The sequence below is a fragment of the Osmerus eperlanus genome, chromosome 11 (genome assembly GCF_963692335.1).
Source record: "Osmerus eperlanus chromosome 11, fOsmEpe2.1, whole genome shotgun sequence".
Taxonomy (NCBI): domain Eukaryota; kingdom Metazoa; phylum Chordata; class Actinopteri; order Osmeriformes; family Osmeridae; genus Osmerus; species Osmerus eperlanus.
Genome location: NC_085028.1, coordinates 5,217,614 through 5,235,150, shown reverse-complemented (window position 1 = coordinate 5,235,150; position 17,537 = coordinate 5,217,614). Strand labels below are relative to the sequence as shown.

At 41.1% G+C, this 17,537-nt stretch overlaps 1 protein-coding gene across 2 annotated transcripts; it reads right to left on the bottom strand.

Moving 5' to 3' along the window:
* Window positions 1-4,157: 4,157 nt before the first annotated feature.
* LOC134028982 (transmembrane protein 255B) lies at window positions 4,158-15,728 on the bottom strand. 2 transcript variants are annotated; one of them, XM_062472925.1, is made up of 9 exons: window positions 15,475-15,727; window positions 14,911-15,050; window positions 14,469-14,531; window positions 14,118-14,207; window positions 8,118-8,198; window positions 7,887-7,972; window positions 7,615-7,774; window positions 6,664-6,759; window positions 4,158-4,976 (listed from the first exon to the last, which is right to left on the bottom strand). In XM_062472925.1, the coding sequence occupies exons 1-9, from the start codon at window positions 15,539-15,541 to the stop codon at window positions 4,833-4,835; spliced, it is 927 nt and encodes a 308-aa protein (XP_062328909.1). In that variant the 5' UTR covers window positions 15,542-15,727; the 3' UTR covers window positions 4,158-4,832. The 2 variants fall into 2 exon arrangements, with proteins under 2 accessions (XP_062328909.1, XP_062328910.1); XM_062472926.1 differs by lacking the exon at window positions 6,664-6,759 and having other exon boundaries at window positions 15,475-15,728.
* Window positions 15,729-17,537: the final 1,809 nt, after the last annotated feature.

The following is a 17,537-nucleotide window of genomic DNA, read 5'->3' as shown; positions in this document are numbered from 1 at the left end:
ATATTTTGATGTATGGAGGATGTAAAGGGGTGTTGAAGATTGTGTTGCCAAAACAAGATCAGTGATCCACTTACTGCTGGCAAGACCCCCATAACAAGTTTCAATTACTGCTGAGCCCACATGATGTGTGCCTACATAGAACTTCCCAGGTAACTACTATGTTGTTAGTTGAGGTATGGCTGTTTAGTTACATGGTAGTTCATGTAAACTTGATGTAAAGGGTTTCCAAAGTGTTTCGAACTGAGCAAAAGCTGGAAGAACAGATAGCACAGACCCATGTCCCTTTCAGACGTGACCGATTGTTTTAAGGATTGAGCTAGCACTCTCGACAGCACTTATCCTATCAGCACAGACATCATTAACCATCAACCAGTTCTCAGAGGGCTGTGATCATTATGACAACATTTACATTGTGTACCCTTGAATGGAGCATATTGACCACATTATGTATTCAGGCTGCAGAGGCAAGATCATGAATAATGAAGATTTGGTTGACTGCTATCTCTTGTGTTAAAGTGTTGCATACATCCTCACAGCTCCAACAGTCTATACTTACCTCGAAGTAGATGAACCCATCCATCTGCTAGACTGATCTATTCTCCTTAAACCTACAGTAATGATGGATCAACATCTGACAGCTATGTCACACATGATTACTATAAATCAACTGCAAGTGCAGAAGTATGTTTTTGATGACTTTCCACACTTCAAAGTGGAAAATGGCAGGTTTAGAGAAAATTTGAGAATTAGACTGATTTCACAATTTGCATCTGGCTCATCATGACATCCTTTTAGCAATCTGTTCTGGAGAGTATGGACCAGAGTGGAGTGTGTTCATACTACACATGAAGCTCACACAAGAGCTATCAGGAATAGTTTTGGTTTTCAAATCATCTTGTAGTTCACAACCTTCACAACATCCCATCTTTATCCCATTGTTGTTTGTAATTGTTTCTGCTAAACACTCGAAACAGCTGTGCTGGGAAGATTCCTTTAATTAAGTAGAATCTACAATTTCAGTCATGCCAACCAGTTGGCTGTGTCCGTGTGAAGCAGGGGTGCTCTGTCTATATGAGAATGCAGGGAGACTTCAGGCTGAAGTCGGAAACAGCAGCAAAGTTCCAAGTTTAACTGTGGGTGAAGGCTAGCATGGTTTGAATGACAGCACTCAATGCAGCCGGTTCTGCAAACGTACCCCATGCACATTTTCAGCCAAAGTCCTCGGGCATTCAACCCAAATTGGTATCGCTCTCAAACTTGGTTAGAGTACTCAGCCAAGCTAGATGCATGTTTCAGCTTCCCTGTCGACCATTTGGAGTCATAAATGATAAATACATCACCTTCACTATGCTCAAAAGCTATTTTGCGCTCAAATGAAGGCCAAAACATTTTGACTTTGGAAGTCCCTATTTAGCATCACATCAAACCCAGAATACGTCCTAGGTTGGGTTGTGTTTGATTAACACTAGGATCGATAAGCAGTCTTAAAAATTGTATCAATATAAAACAGAATACTCTCCGATACCCCCCAGAAATGTTCACTGCACCCCCAGTAAAAAAGCCTGCATCCGGCCCTGGATGGAAGGCAGTTTCAACAAAGATGGGAAAGTTTGTGTAAAGTTATGTTTGTGCTTCAAGTAGAAAACACAGTATTTTGTGTTATGAGGCGATGTCGGTCGTTAAAGAGTATAATCTCCGTCTGCATTTGGACACCAAACACGGAGATAAATATGCCAAATTTAGCCTCCAAGAAAAACAGCAGATTGTCCAAGAATCAAAAGACAGCAATCGTTGCAGAATATCACAAAAGCTACAGCTAAAAACGATGTATTACAACGTAAACATCGTTACATCGTAGTTACAACTGGCCCTTTGAGGGCAACCATAATACTGATGTGGCCCTTGGTGAAAATGAGTTTGACACCCCTGAGAATGTCCTTAAGAGACCTGATCCCAGACAGCTGAGTCTCTCCCCCTAACCAGACAGTCAACTGGGGAGAGGTATGTGTGTGCGTGTGAGTGAGTGTGTGTGTGTGTGTGTGTGTGTGTGTGTGTGTGTGTGTGTGTGTGTGTGTGTGAGTGTGTGTGTGTGTGTGTGTGTGTGTGTGTGTGTGTGTGTGTGTGTGTGTGTGTGTGTGCGTGTGTGTGTGTGAGGGGGGCTTGGGGGGTAGTGAGCGGGTCCTGTTTCTATGGGTGCTTCCAGGTTGGAGTTGAGCCTGACATAGACAAGGTTATGTAGTAGAATATGATATCTTATAATTATGTCAAATTATGTTCAAAAGCAACAATGTCTGCCTTGTATTTTGTATCAAGGCAGACATTAGACAAAATCTCTTTCTGAATGAATGACACATTTGCACTATTACAGTGACAACAGTTGTGTCATAGACAAGGTAAACTTTTATTGGAAATAAAAGGTCTGTCGGGCTGTTGGTGTCAACCTTAATAAAATGAATGGTGTGATCCTTTGTTGGAGCCTGAGTGGTTGGCGTTGCAACCCAGTGCCAGTTTCGGAGCTGACATACATATTTCAATTTATAAAAATGAATAGAAGAAATTCCAAAAAGCACATCCCGGTAAAAGTAGAGTAGAGTAGAGTAGAGTAAACCAAACGCTTTCTTTTCACATTAAAAATTAGATTTATGGCTGTTACTCTCACAAGCCTCATATCAATCTGTCCATCCTCCTGTCCTACGAAACCATAATGAGATTTTTGAACTCTGGCCTCCCAGAAAAAGCATCTCCCGAGGTGAGGAGAGAGAAGGTACAGGAAACTATGCAACAAAAGAAGAAGATGAAGAAAGAAGAAACCCTAATTGATCATGTGATGACATGCAAACGCCTGCAGGGAGGCCGCACCAGCACACACGTGCTTGAGTTTCCACTAATAACATTCCTTCTGTTTTTCTCCCATCTTGTTGTAATTCCTCCAAGGCCAGCCAGGAGGAATGATCAGCCAGGCAACTGTGGCCCAAGTCCAAGTGCTCCAAAGGACATGGGTAAGAGAGCGATCTGTTCTGTATGTTTTTGAACGTTTTCAATTGGGGTTCTTTACAGAGGAAATCCATGTGAGCATGTGTAGAACATGTAAACTCCACACAGAAAGGCCTGGGAGATGGTCCAGCCAGAGCACCACACTGTGCAAACTCTGGACATTCTTGCAGTGAGGCACCTCTTCCCCAAATTTAATGCTGATACACACACGTCACAGGATGTATTATCCTTTATATTACAGATAAAGATGCAATATAAATGCTGTAGATATGTAATGTAAATGCTCCGCCCCGTCTTCCGCAGGCTGATATATAAGGATTGAGATGCCTGTTGACCTCTGTGGGTTATGAAAATGCTGTTGTGTACCTTTACTAACAGTAACTTAGTTTCCTTACACTTATAAGTTCTAGAACCATACCACAGTGAGTGGTTTCAGCATGGAGTATTATTGCCATGTATTGTTTCAACAAATGCAAGACAGAATGGTTTAGAGCCACAAATCCCTGTTGTAATGAGAGAATAGCAACTAAACATAAATATCATAGACAAAACCCTTAATTCCCTCAGTTTAAACTTTCAAAATTGCATAAACTAGACTTTACTTTTACTTTACTTTTCATCATGTGTGACCCCATGCAGGGGCTTAGCCACATGGTGGCCAAGGGGGGCCACGGCCACCATTGGTCAGGGAAATAATGTCCTGGCTACGCCCCTGACCCCACGGGAGTGTAGTGGCAAAAAAGAACACAACTTCTGTTACTAATTGTTTTTGTCTAAATTTGTAAGCAAATTAGATTTTATATAGGTCATTTGATTACATTGGGTTTATAGTCACACAGCATCCTAACTCATGTGCGTCTGTCCACATTCCTGTCTCGGAGTATTGTTGGGTTCATGATGGAACACACACATTACCATTGCAAACCACATCTACAGAATGAAGAGAGAGTCCACCAAACAATTTTTGGTTTTAAACCGTGTCCTGTCTGACCAGAGCTCTTTTTCCCTCAGTGCCCTTCTCTCAAATCTAGAAGGTTCCGAGAGAGAGAGAACAGATTTCGCCAAGCTTAACGAAATCACTGACCCACATTAAATTATTCTTGGTAAATCTAGATACTGTCGCCATAAAGACCACTGCTAAAAAGGGGAAAGAAGAAGGAAGGTTGGATCAAACAGCACCTACGTTTTTATTATGCAACCTTATAGTCACAATGTAGTATACAAGGTATATATTGTATATGTAAACCTACAGTATACATTTCACAAAGGTTTTTATGAGTTTTAACAGTTGTTGTCTTAGTGAGTCTTAACGGTTGTGTTATGCATTCAAAACATGATAGACAACTCAATCCAAATGAGATATTTACATTTCATGTACATTTGACACCATATTTAACAAACGTCACCTTTTCTTCGAATTAAGGGTTACTGATTATTGGGATACATTACAATTTTGTGCAGTACATTTTTCCATAGATTTGTCTCCTTGTGTTGCGAATGCTTCTCTTCACATGGTCTGTCACATCATGTTTGTCGTGTTTACTGTTCCTAGAAACAAATATTATACAGATTTGTTGGTTGAGGAGGATGATGTTGGTGTGGTGATGTGTTAGATGGTGATGTATCTAGTTGTGATGTGTTAGATGGTGATGTATCTAGTTGTGATGTGTTAGATAGTGATGTGTCATGTGATGGGTGATGGTGGTATTTTGGGGTTGCGATGAGTGGAAGTGGTTATGTATCAGTGTGATGATTCGTCGGGGTGGTGATGTGGTGGGGTGATGATACTGCAGGTGATATGTCCGGTGGAGATGGGTAGTGGTGACCAGCAGTGGACATTAGACGGAGAATCCTTGGGACTTGAAGGGCAGAAGGTTATAGAGGGGTGCAAAGGGAGGGGGGTTTGGATCTGGAGAGGAGGTTTCTAGGGAGTCAGTCTGGCTGCCAGAGAGAATGCCTGGTGAGAAATACGGGGACTGTCTCTGATGAAACAGAAGGAAAGAAAAGATCAGTCAGGAGGAGGATTGCAGTCATTCCGTTTTCTTTCATGCACAGTGTAGTGAAATAGACCAGACACCATCAAATGCTTAGATCGCCCCATTAGATAGGAGCAGTAAAACAAACAGCCATGTCAATACATTCCAGATATGGGTGGTTGGTTTTTCAGGATATACTTCTGGTTCTGCTAGCAGTAGGATCACTGGAGATCTATGTTGTTGTGGCTGCTCTTAAATGAGGGTCTACCAAGAGAGAAAAGTCTGGCTTCTTGAGGACACAGACATCAAATCCACATCTCACACCTCTACAGTTTACACAAGCAATACAACCTCAGTACACAACATCACAACAACTACTACTGAAGAATGTTGATCTTGGAGGGCAAACATGAGATGGACCATATTTTTTGTTTTACATGGAAATGATAAGTGTATTTATTGCATTTTTATCATGCTGCACAGCTAATGTGTTTGTTTTCCTTGGTGCTGGGTCGGTAAGTGTTGTAAGTTCCAACACTAACAACAATGGGGTGTTTAACAAACAGATAAACGAGTCAGGAGGGAGCTGGAATCTCAATGGGCAGCGCTCCTTGCAGTGAACCTCAGGACAGAGTGTAAAGGCACAGCACAGCCAGAGCAGTGAACCTCAGGACAGGGTGTAAAGGCACAGCACAGCCAGAGCAGTGAACCTCAGGACAGGGTGTAAAGCCACAGCACAGCCAGAGCAGTGAACCTCAGGACAGAGTGTAGAGGCACAGCACAGCCAGAGCAGTGAACCTCAGGACAGGGTGTAAAGGCACAGCACAGCCAGAGCAGTGAACCTCAGGACAGGGTGTAAAGGCACAGCACAGCCAGAGCAGTGAACCTCAGGACAGAGTGTAAAGGCACAGCACAGCCAGAGCAGTGAACCTCAGGACAGAGTGTAAAGGCACAGCACAGCCAGAGCAGTGAACCTCAGGACAGGGTGTAAAGGCACAGGCACAGCCAGAGCAGTGAACCTCAGGACAGAGTGTAAAGGCACAGGCACAGCCAGAGAGGGTTATGTCAGGATAGCTTCTCACGTCTAGAGGGTCCTCCACCCTACACAACTGGTTGGTACATTTCTTTGGATGGGGGTGGGAACAGGAGGGCATAGTAGGTGGTGGGTTCGGATTTAGGGAGATTAGGATGAGTGGGTATAAGACCTGTGTTTTCTCCCAGTGGGGTTAAGGGGTACACGGCGTCTGGGTTGGTAGAGTTAGGGTTAGGAGTTTCCAGGGGCGGTTCTACACGGGGGCCTACAGGGACCAGTGCCCCTGTAAAAATGTCCCTGGCCCCCCCTGTGGCCCCCCTGAGCTGACTGAATAAATAAATAAAAATTACACGTTTTTCTTCTTCTAGTAGTCATCATGAAACGAGGAAGGGACATTGCAGCCTTTTTTGCCCCAGTAAATAAAAAAGTTAGAGAAACATATCAAACTATTGAGAGAGCTGAGGAGCTGGAAGAGGGAGAGCCGTTTGTATGATTTTAATGTAAAGCAAAATTAAAGTATTTAATGTTTAAATATCATTTGTTTCCGTTTTTTAATGTGCCCCTCTGATTAAACACTGCCCCCCCCCCTTGGCCCCCCCAGTAAAATTTGTGTCTAGAACCGCCACTGGGGGTTTCAGGGTTCAGGTGTGCGTGACTGACCTGGTTCCCAGCATGTGTGTTGGACTCTATCAGCAGGGGGGCTGTGGGAGAGGACACATCTCCCCCTTCCGAGGACAACTGCGAGGTGAAGCTCTTCTATATAGCAGACACACACACACCAATACCTAGATCAGGTTACACCAGCCCCGCCGACCGTGCGTGTGCGTGTGGACTTGTTTAGCTATTCTTGTGGGGACCAGAAGTCCCCTTAAAACAAAACAAATGTGTGGTGTGTACGTGGGTGTGAGTGAGGGTAGGAATGGAAAGAGGGTCATTCTGGGAAACTATCACTCATGCTTTTTTTACGGGACTCCATGCTGTGTCCCATAAATATCCCCCCTTCCCCCACGCTGAAGGGACTATAATGCAATCTGAGTTAGTTAACTTGTTTCTGCTCAGACATTAGACATGTGATGAAAGCTATCTCTATTCCTTACTGTGGTATTTCACATTTGAATGTGAAAGAAGGCTTCCCTTTGTGTAAAATACTGGATAGCAATAAAACATGGTAGTGAAATTCCGATGCATTAGAGTTACCTAGATTCAGAGCACCACACAGCTACATCTTGAGAACACATGTCTTTGGAAAAGCTGCTGGAAATGTAATCTACATTTCATGTTATAGCTCTTCTGCTCTCTGACCTAACTGCTTAGTCTGCAATTGTACAGATCTTCCGAGAAGAAGGCAGATATGTGAATCTACAGAACAGAACTAATGCAAAGTGAGACAGAATGCAACGTGATCCCTTCTGTTCTCCTGACCGATTACATAGTGTGTGTCTGTGTGTGTCTGTGTGTGTGTGTCTGTGTGTGTGTCTGTGTGTGTACGTGTGTGTCGGTGTGTGTACATGTGTGTCTGTGTACATGTGTGTCAGGGTGTGCGTACATGTGTGTCTGTGTGTGTGTACATGTGTGTCTGTGTGTGTGCACGTGCGTATGTGTGTGTCTCACCAGGTCTTTAACGCTGCCCAGCACAGCTGTGGTGAGGATACCCATGAAGAAGGCCACTAGGTTAAGGCTGGTCATGAGCCAGATCATCAAGTACAATGACATCACATCCTGGCAGCTCTGCACACCCACAAACTCATAGTAGTTGTTCATGTATCCTCCACTGCAGAACAGGATGACAGAATGCAAACACAAGTGAATGCTTGTGCGTCTATCTTGATATACAATAACCAATGAGGAGTCACGAAAAGAGAGAGTTGAGGGCTCAAGCTCACTTGGCACAGTCGTAGAGGTCACAGCAGTAGCAGGTCCCGCTGCGTACATTCATGGTACAGGACTCTACTAGTCCGCGGCAGGGCACCTGCCACAGGAAGAAGCCAGTCACAGCTACTCAGCGTAAACTTCAGGCACCATTTAGTCTTACTTGAAACTATTGACCCATGATATCCATACATAGGTGGCTCTTCATCCTAAGTTTAAATGATGACCTCAACATCTGTACATACAGCGGCGTAATAGTTTTCATAGATGTAGCTGCTTCCGCTGGTGTAGAATTGACATCTGCCAGCCTTCAGGGGGCGCACATCCTGGGAGGGGAAAGAAAGGGTTCTTTTCATTTTGGCAATGTCTACTCCTGTAAAACATAACAATGATGTTAGTTTGACAACATAATACATGGAGTCTGATCCTGCAGCTGCCTATAAAGATGCCTTTAGTATTAGACGTTGCCAGCTGCAGGCATGTCACTCCTGTGAGCTGAAGCATAAGAAAGGAATCAAACATGGCCTAACAGTTCAACGTATAGAAACTTATCCCTTGCACATTTCCGATCCAGTTCTTTAGTAACAGATAAATGATCTGCATCAACAATGAAGTCGATGACAAATATTAAACTCTCTCATAACGCTTTTAATTCCAGACAAGGCTCCAATTGTAGCCAGGATGGAAAACACACTGTTGTTTTAATTGCATTGTAAAACACAACAAACAAGCAAGCTATGTATGCTTTTCTTAACCCTTTGATAGACAAGCTATGCTTACACCTTCTAATGCACAACATGGATCAAAAATGACCCGCATTCATTTCCTATAACATTTCATGTGTAAGGTTGGGTGTCATCCTGCCCCCACCTCTCATTGCTAAAATCTGGAGTTTTTGGGCGGACTCTTAACTTGATGGCTCTCACACCCCATTGATTTGGTCTGATTGGTTGTTCTTGTGTATTTAAGGAATGGTGAAGCATTGTTCTGTGGATTCTTGATCTCCTGAGACCTTCTCCTCAGCTCTGGCTTGTACTCATTCTCCTTGCTCACCTCTTGCTTTCTATCTCTGGTTTACAATAATCATGGTAGCGTAGGTGAGAATTAACTTTCATTTTGTAACATATTTGCCTTGCAATTGATTTCATTCATTTGCAATGTTATTAAATGCGTATTTCATTTTAACCTTACTTTGACCATTCTTGCTCTGATTTAACCCATAGACTCAAATAACTATAATTAGGGTTCCTCTGGTAGAAGGGAACCCTATTGTTATTGGTGGTATTATTATGGTAGTCCTATGGGAGTCAATGGCAGCCCATAGACCAGAACTGTAAAAAGTTGTGAAATTTGGCATGTTGAAACTGCAGCACATTAGTAACTACCATACCAAACATGGGTCACTTTAGAAAGAAGGTGGCGCTACAGGCCACACCCCAATTTGACCATTTTCAAAGTGATGCCATTTGCTTCCCATTTGTCCCAAAATTCTGAAATTTTGTATGTATGCCTCATTACTCATGCGGAACAAAAAAGCCTCAAGAACCTATAACGTCCGCCATATTGGATTTTTCTGTACAATAAAGATTAAGGAAACACGTTTTTTCGCTACTCCTCCTTCAATTCTGGTCCAATCTTCCCCAGAATTGTCACACATCATCCTCAGAGCAACCTTCACTCAATTATTCAACAGATTTTTGATTTTCGAAATCGTGTGTCCGGTACAGCCAATCAAAATCTGCAACAAAGCAACGAAACAGGACGTTTGGTCAAATCTCAGCAAATCTTTGAGATATCAACACCAAAGTTGGTATATCGGTGGAAGACAGTACAACATGTTACCATGTGCAAAGGCAACTTCATACCTCCAAAAATTATTGATATAAAGCAAGCAAAGCGAATTTATCGCTAACGCTAAAATAATTCTTTACACATCCGCCGGTCAAAAAGTGATAGTCTGATTCAATCACAAGTTCATATGAATACTCTTGAGAATGTTTTGTACACAAATATGAAAAAAAGTTGAATGTAAGATGAAAAGTAGATTTATTGTGAATATTTCAAATATGCATTCTTGGCTAATTGCTAGCTTTTTCCCCAAATCCTCTCTCCCTCTGCTCCTCAGCGCGCGTGCTCCAAATTCTCACACACACAAGGGGCCAGAGCCCTTGACGCACGTGCGAGCTTGGGGAGACGCAAACACAACATGTCAGGACATTGTGGGCTGACCAAGCCCCCACCTTCACTCCTTGATCTAGTAGCCATTCTGTAGCTAGTTTGGCCACAGCTAATTCTACTGTTAAAATAAACAGAAGGTTTTCTTCTTCAGAACCATAAAGTTGAATCAACCAAACACAGCTTGGTCATTTTATCGTCCTCTTTGGCACAATTAAACTAAGGACTAGACTTTTAAGAAAGCATGACCAAAGCAATTTGGTGAGGGACGGTTCTTCCATAAACATTTGCTGACAGAGAATTTCAGACAATAACTTAAACATACTCTTGCATTAAGAGTAGAGTCAAAAAATAGAATAACTGTGCTAATGGTTGTTGAAACTCATTGCTCTGAGTTGGTGCATGTCAATTTAGGCAGAAGTCCATGAGTGGTGATGTTTGAAAACCTCAAACAGCATGAGTCTGCCACTGGGCCAAATGAAAAGGCTTTTGTCTTGATTTGCAATGCAACTATGGGAGGTTCTAGACCATTGGGGTGCCAAGCTGGGGCCAGTTGTACTGTTAGAAAGGCCAGTTACATTAAACATTATTGTTGTCCTATAGTTTTCTTCCCAGCATTGCAGGCACTAACAGGCAAAAGCAGTGGTTCAAATGTTTCATAGGAGTGGTGAAAAAGAGAAGCAGAACAGTGCAACACCATCCCACTACCATTATCCATTATTCACTCTCATCTGTATTGTATATCTGTAACTGCTATAGTATGGGCCTACATGAAAGTTTCAAAGTCAAAGTGTAGTAGTGCAAAATAGAGGAACTGGGAAATGGGTGCTGATATGGAAAGCCCCCAAAAACTGCAGAATGGAAGAAAAAAATCTATTTTAGATTCAATTGTATCAAGGACCAATTGGAGAAGAGGCCAAAGGACATTTACAATTGTAGTAGGCCATTGATATGTTTTAAGTTCAGGGGTGTAATTTATTGGATAACAAGCCCCCACCCCCCACTTCAGACACAATTGATGACAGAGAGGTGCTGACATTAAGTTAAACATAGTCATGCGTTAAGAGTAGAGTAAAAAATAGAGACTAAATGTGTAAATGAATGTTAAAACTCAGTGCTCTGAGTTGGTGCATGTCAGTTTAGGAAAAGGTACCCTTTTAAACCTCTAGGTTTAATTCTCTCTTTTATACATTTATAGTTGGATTTGACATTTAACAGACATTAAATCATTTAGCAAGTTGTTTGACTCAACAACCATAACAGAGTACATGTTAAAAAGCTGCAGTCAAATTTGGCGAAATTGCTAGCTTGGATGTTATCTTTACATATAGATGGGGTCTTGTGATTACAAACAATGAGGATGCGCACGCAGCTTCAAGGCAGAACAATGCGTACCATTTCACCTTTAGTGTATATGTTCCCACCACTCCCCCTTTCTGAATAAAGTTTGATTGATCTGATTTGTTGATATCTGTTGCTATGAAAACCATTTTAGCCAAGCTAACTAACATTGTTTATAGCTAGCTGACATTACCATTCAATCACAAACAAAACATGAATATAAATACCTTGCTAACGTGGTCGTCACGTCTAACCAAAAGCTTGTAGTGAGATCACATGCATGACCCCCGAGACAAGCTTTCATGTTAATAATACTGTTGGTCACCCTGATTGTGCATGTTGTGTAATTTAATGGGATCAGAGAGTCTGACCATGATAAAGTATTGTCAAGCTGCAGTACCATCACAAGGTACACTTGCAAACAGCTGGACATTAGCTCTATCTTGGTCCAGTTCCCGGCATGACTCTTGTCAGTTGTGTTTGACTGAGACTCTAGAGAGAGTTCAATTCAGGGAGAGTTTCTGTAGCCATGGTTTTCTAACCGGTTTCGGGGAATTTTGAAAACAGTGTCACTGTGTATGGTATGTTTTTTGGGCTACTTCTAATCATCATGCGGCCGCCGCATTTATGCCTTGGCGTGACCTGCGCTGGGAAAGAGGGAAACAGCATGGATGGGGAAAGTGTGTGGGCAGAGCCAGCAGTAGTAGTACATAACCTACATACACGTCCTTTAGTGAAGTGTATCCTCACTTTCATAAAGTTATTGTTGTAATCAAAGCTTTTAAAGAATGGATCTCTGCATGATGGGCCTGACCAGAGCACAGGTGGCCTGACAGAACAAAGTTGCTTCAAAGTTGTCACTTTCAAAAGGGTGGCATTTTGACCCCATCAGGCCAAGATGTCTGAAAGTTGGTACGCATGCCTTATTGCCAATTGGGAACAAAAAAGTCTTTAGAAACCATGATGTCGTCAGCATGTATATTTCTCTACAGTGACAATTTGTGAAGAATTTCAAAAAATTACTTAAAATCAGCCATTGATTCAATTGTCTTGAAATGTCATTCCAAATTTGTAATGGTTTGCAATGTTGAGGAGCAACCCGCCATTGCTGCCTGCAGCTATATTTCTATTTGTATTTGCATTATTTGGTTCATGTTAATACACTGTTCAGTTTACCATCTTCCTTTAAACCATAGGGGAATTAGTTTTGGTTGTTTGGACAATATTTAACCCCCTACACATGTATGGCTGAGTGTTTATTTGCTATATCTTTTTAGATCGATTTATTTCATTATTTAAAATTCAAATTATTCATTAAGTATTTTGTTTTTGATTACCTCAAATCATAATTTAATTTTTTGTGTTTCTTACTTTCTGAGCAAAAAACGTTTTTGTGTTACTACATCAAGTTTACAGACATGGGTCAAAAATGATCCATATGTATTCACTATGGAAACATCTTTCCATCACCTCTGTAATATACTTTTGTAGCTGTGATTTGGCCTTCATGCGCCTCTTATGTGGCATGACAAGGTCCTTGCCTAGCTCCTTGATGAACTGCCGCTTGGTCACACCACCCATGTAATGAAGGTGTTGGTGTAGAAGTTACTGTACTCATTGAGGGTGGCAACATCCAGCACATTGTGCCAGACACCTCTGTGTTCTCCACTTACACGAGTAGGTGCGAACTATCTGAAACATTGTGTCCACTCCTGCTTTTCTTTTGTTACAGTGCTGGATCACAATATTGTTCTCATCCACTGCTTTGCCATCATGCATGGTCAGAAGGACAACAGCCTTTCCCTTCTTCAGCACATAGCTCACCATGGTCATGTTGCCATTGACCATGGAAAAATTCGGAACTTGGCATCTCACTTGATTTGGTTTCTTGTCACAAAGCCCTGTTCCTCTTGTCATCAAAAGTCAAGCTGGTAATATCATCATATCTCTATAGCCCCATGGTGGCTTTATACATTGGATTTTCCAATTGGATCCAAAAACGCTCCCGCAAGACAACCTCTAAGCTCTTGTCCTTGCCTGCAAGGAGGGACAAACTGAAAGAGGCCATGAATTCCTGTTTGTCAATGCTTCTCCAATCTTTCCCTTTGCTGCTGCAGCTCTTCATCTCTAAGTTGTTGCATTTCAGAACCTCCTCAATGATGTTGTCACTGATGAACATCTCCCAGCCTAAAAGCAGCCGGTTTGAGTTGTGAAATGTGTGGCATATGAATGGTTATCCACAGTAAATATGTTCCAAATTGCAAAAATTAACAAATATCAAAAGTTTCTATCAAACTCCATAGGAATACATATGAGTCATTTTTGACCCATGTCTGTAAACTGAATGTAGTGACACAAAAACAATGGTTGTTTATAAAGTAAGAAAAGAAAAAGAAGTATTTGTGGCGATCAAAAACAAGATATTTAATGAATACTTGGAATATTAATAATTAATAATAATTATCAAATACATTGATTTTAAAAGACATGGCAAAGAAACACTCAGCCATACATGAAATATCATAGGAAATTAATGTGGGTCATTTTAGACCCGTGTTGTGCATTAGAGGAGTAGTGATACAAAAAATATTTTCATTCAAAAAGTAAGAAAGAAAATATGAAAATAAGGACTTGTGATGACTAAAAACAAGTTAATCGAGGAATACCTGGAATACTGAATGATTAAATATTTTTTTTGCGCAGAAGGCACCATGCCTCTGCCAACTCACCATGTTGAAGACGATGAAGACACCATCCACCACCAGGCAGAGGAAAGAGGTCATGACCCCGAGGCTGAGAAAAACGATGGCTGCCACAATCTGCAGGAGAGACAAACATGTTTCTGATAGAGGGTTTCCAGGTCATGCAAAATCAAGTGTGAGACAACGAGCAAGTGGGATCAAGAGGATCAGATAACCATGAAGATAGAGAGAGAGAGAGAGAGAGAGAGAGAGAGAGAGAGAGAGAGAGAGAGAGAGAGAGAGAGAGAGAGAGAGAGAGAGAGAGAGAGAGAGAGAGAGACTGTTGGGAGAGGAGGGGAAATTAGGAGGTAAGGAATGAGACAAAAAAGGAGAATATACCAGCTGCTTGCGGTTTTCCTCAAGACAGAGTCCAAGAACACCCAAGAAGGATCCAAAAGCCAACTGCATAAAACAGCATACAGTCTCAGAACATGATAAACACAAAACTTTCACAAACACAATTTCTGGCGCATTCTATAGTAAACCTTTAAAATTGTAAATTACAATTGTAATATTGTTTCTTAGTAACTGTCATAAAATTATTTCATTTTCGTCACCTGCCAAGCCCCATGTTTAAAAAAAATCTTAAACAAGATCGACACAACATTATAACGTACTTTGAGGCTAACCACATCACATGTAATTATTATTTTACAAGAAAGTGAAATTCAAAGTGGAGTTAAAGTTTCCATTTTGCTCTGTTTCTTTCATGGTCCGTATATACAGTCCTGGCTGTTTACAGGCACATAGACAGCTAAATTATGAAGATGCAGACACTCACAATGACTCCGGAGGAGTAACCGATGATGCTCAAACTTTCTGTGCGTGTGGTTGTGTAGATCCCGAGGACAACCAGGAGGAGAGAGAGACAGAGCATGCCCAGTACCAGCAAGAGACATCTTCTTCTCCTCATCATCGTCTCTGTCATTCAAAACACAGACACTATGTAAATGCATACAGCATATTATACTTATTGTATGACCTAATTATAAATGAATATAATTTAGGTTGAAGCAAGCCCAAACTACTATTTCTATTTAATTTAATAATCGTAGTCACAATTAGAGTATAATGCTGCTAATTTTCATCCAACCGCGAGAAAACCTAGTTACTTGTCAAGCAAATTCATTAAAATAAGATCAAAATTCTCCAATATTTTAGTTTCTAACATAAAGAGTTTGCCGTTCAGTATAATGGACATACATCAAACTGTTTCGGTTGACAACATTGTATTGAAATAGCTTTCAAACATTATGATCAAACAACAGAAAAAAATATGTAGCCTACTTTACAGTAGCCTATACTAAAAAAATAGTGATGTCATCAACCCATCAGTTAAAACTACCTTTTTGAATGCGCATGGAAGCAGTTTTGTCCCGGTCTGCAACGTCCGCAATGATCCTAGTTTTCATGTTCTCTTCAATTCAAATCCAGTCAATCGCAACACCATGAATTATCTCAACTCCTCTGTCGTTTGAAGTCAATAATTCAACAGGTCAGCGCCCGTTGAGAATCTTATGTAGTGTTTTGTGCGATTGGCTGCAATCTTCACAGGAGGCAGGCGTGTCCCTTTAAGTTGTTTAGCTGTCAAGTTGCATGATACGTTTGCTCCAAGAACATGATCCTAGTTTTTATCTGAGTCTAAGACATACACTCCCTATTTTTTGCTTTTTAGTGGCAGTCAGGATCAGCATCTAAAAGACACCACATTAATATGCATTAGTAGCCTATTCCAAACAAATGTGTTTAGGCTATTTCTGACATATTTAGCATTGTGTCTGCGTCGATAGCTGAAGCCTGTCAGTTTGTATTTGTTCCCTTATCACATGGCTGTCATGACAGTTTTTAATTGATGGAGTTTTGTATTAGGGACAAATCAAAGTAGAAGTGAAAGAACGTTTTTACCTCTAGAACCCAGAGCCATGGTTGAAGCGGTGGTCCTGACCACACACTCCCTTAGACACCACACATTTCGGAGTGTACCCGAGTTATTCCATATATGTATTGTCATTTAGGAATTCAGACCGTATAAGTGAAGCTAATGAGGTCTCAACAGCCAAAAACAATGGCAGTACATCAGATAGATCCCACTGCCAAACTCTTCAAACTTTTGCCTGGAGCATCCCAATGAAACAATATATCCCTTCATACACAAGAAAACAGCTCAACATGGTCCTGAGTCTGTATGTACTGTAAACAACAACACATGGAGTTCTTGGCCTCATACACTTACACATTACATTAAATTAAGAAAAATATAACAACTGTCAAACTAAATCATACTTTCTGACTTTAAAAGAAACAGCTTGGCTTATGAAATGTCTATTTCTAGCTTTGTCAGTATTTATACAGTGCTATGCAATCATTTAAGACGCAGGGGATCCTAAGGATAGACAGGCAGATTCAGCCATTGGTTCTCTATGGCTGTATTCTGTGGTTTGTGAAAGCACATGTATTATGCTGTGTTGTAGACCTATAAATCCTGATAAACTAGAAAAGTGGTTGCGGAGTGATTAGCGAGGGGGGACCAGGATGGATGGGCCAAGAACCGGTATGGCAGCCTTTTTGTCTTGCTGTAGATCACTGTTATTTGCAGAAGACCACCAGTGGAGTTCTCTTAGGTAGGTTGGGTCCATGCAAGTCACAAATACAGATGTACCCTCTTATGTGTTAGAACTATGTTTGAGGGAATGTCATACATTAGTATTCACAACCGTGAAAAAGTTATACAATTAAAAGCTTGGGAAAGTATTTTTTGAGTTAGTTAAATATTAACTTTAATGCAACTTCTCTGAGATGTCTAATATCATTATTTCAAATCTTTCCTTTATTATGAGTCATAGGGAGCCATTTCATTGCACATTTCATAAAACACAATGCATCAGCAGCTTTTACATTTACATTTATTCATTTTACATTTATTCATTTAGCAGACGCTTTTATCCAAAGCGACTTCCAAGAGAGAGCTTTACAAAGTGCATAGGTCACTGATCATAACAACAAGATAGCCACAAAACATCGCGAGTAGCCAAAACATGAAGCACACATTGTGAACAACCAAAGTAAGTGCCAAAGGGAAGAACCATAAGAGCATGTAGTTAAACAAGTTACAATTAAACAACATGAACCGCTATAAGTGCAAGTGTACCTGTGGAAAAAGCAAGCAACAATAATAAAAACAATATCACAGCGAGTACAAACATTTAAATCAGTTACCACTAACCACAAGAGCAACAAGTCTCTAAGTCTCTTTTACAAGCCAGGGGTAAATATTCAGTATGCAGTCATATAAAAAATCTGTTTTCTAGCAGGATTTTACCAGGATCTCTGGCTGTTTCTGTCTTTCTGACTCAGGTTTACATTTGGTGGATTTGTATTTGTTCTGGCTTCGCAGAAGAGCAGTATTTG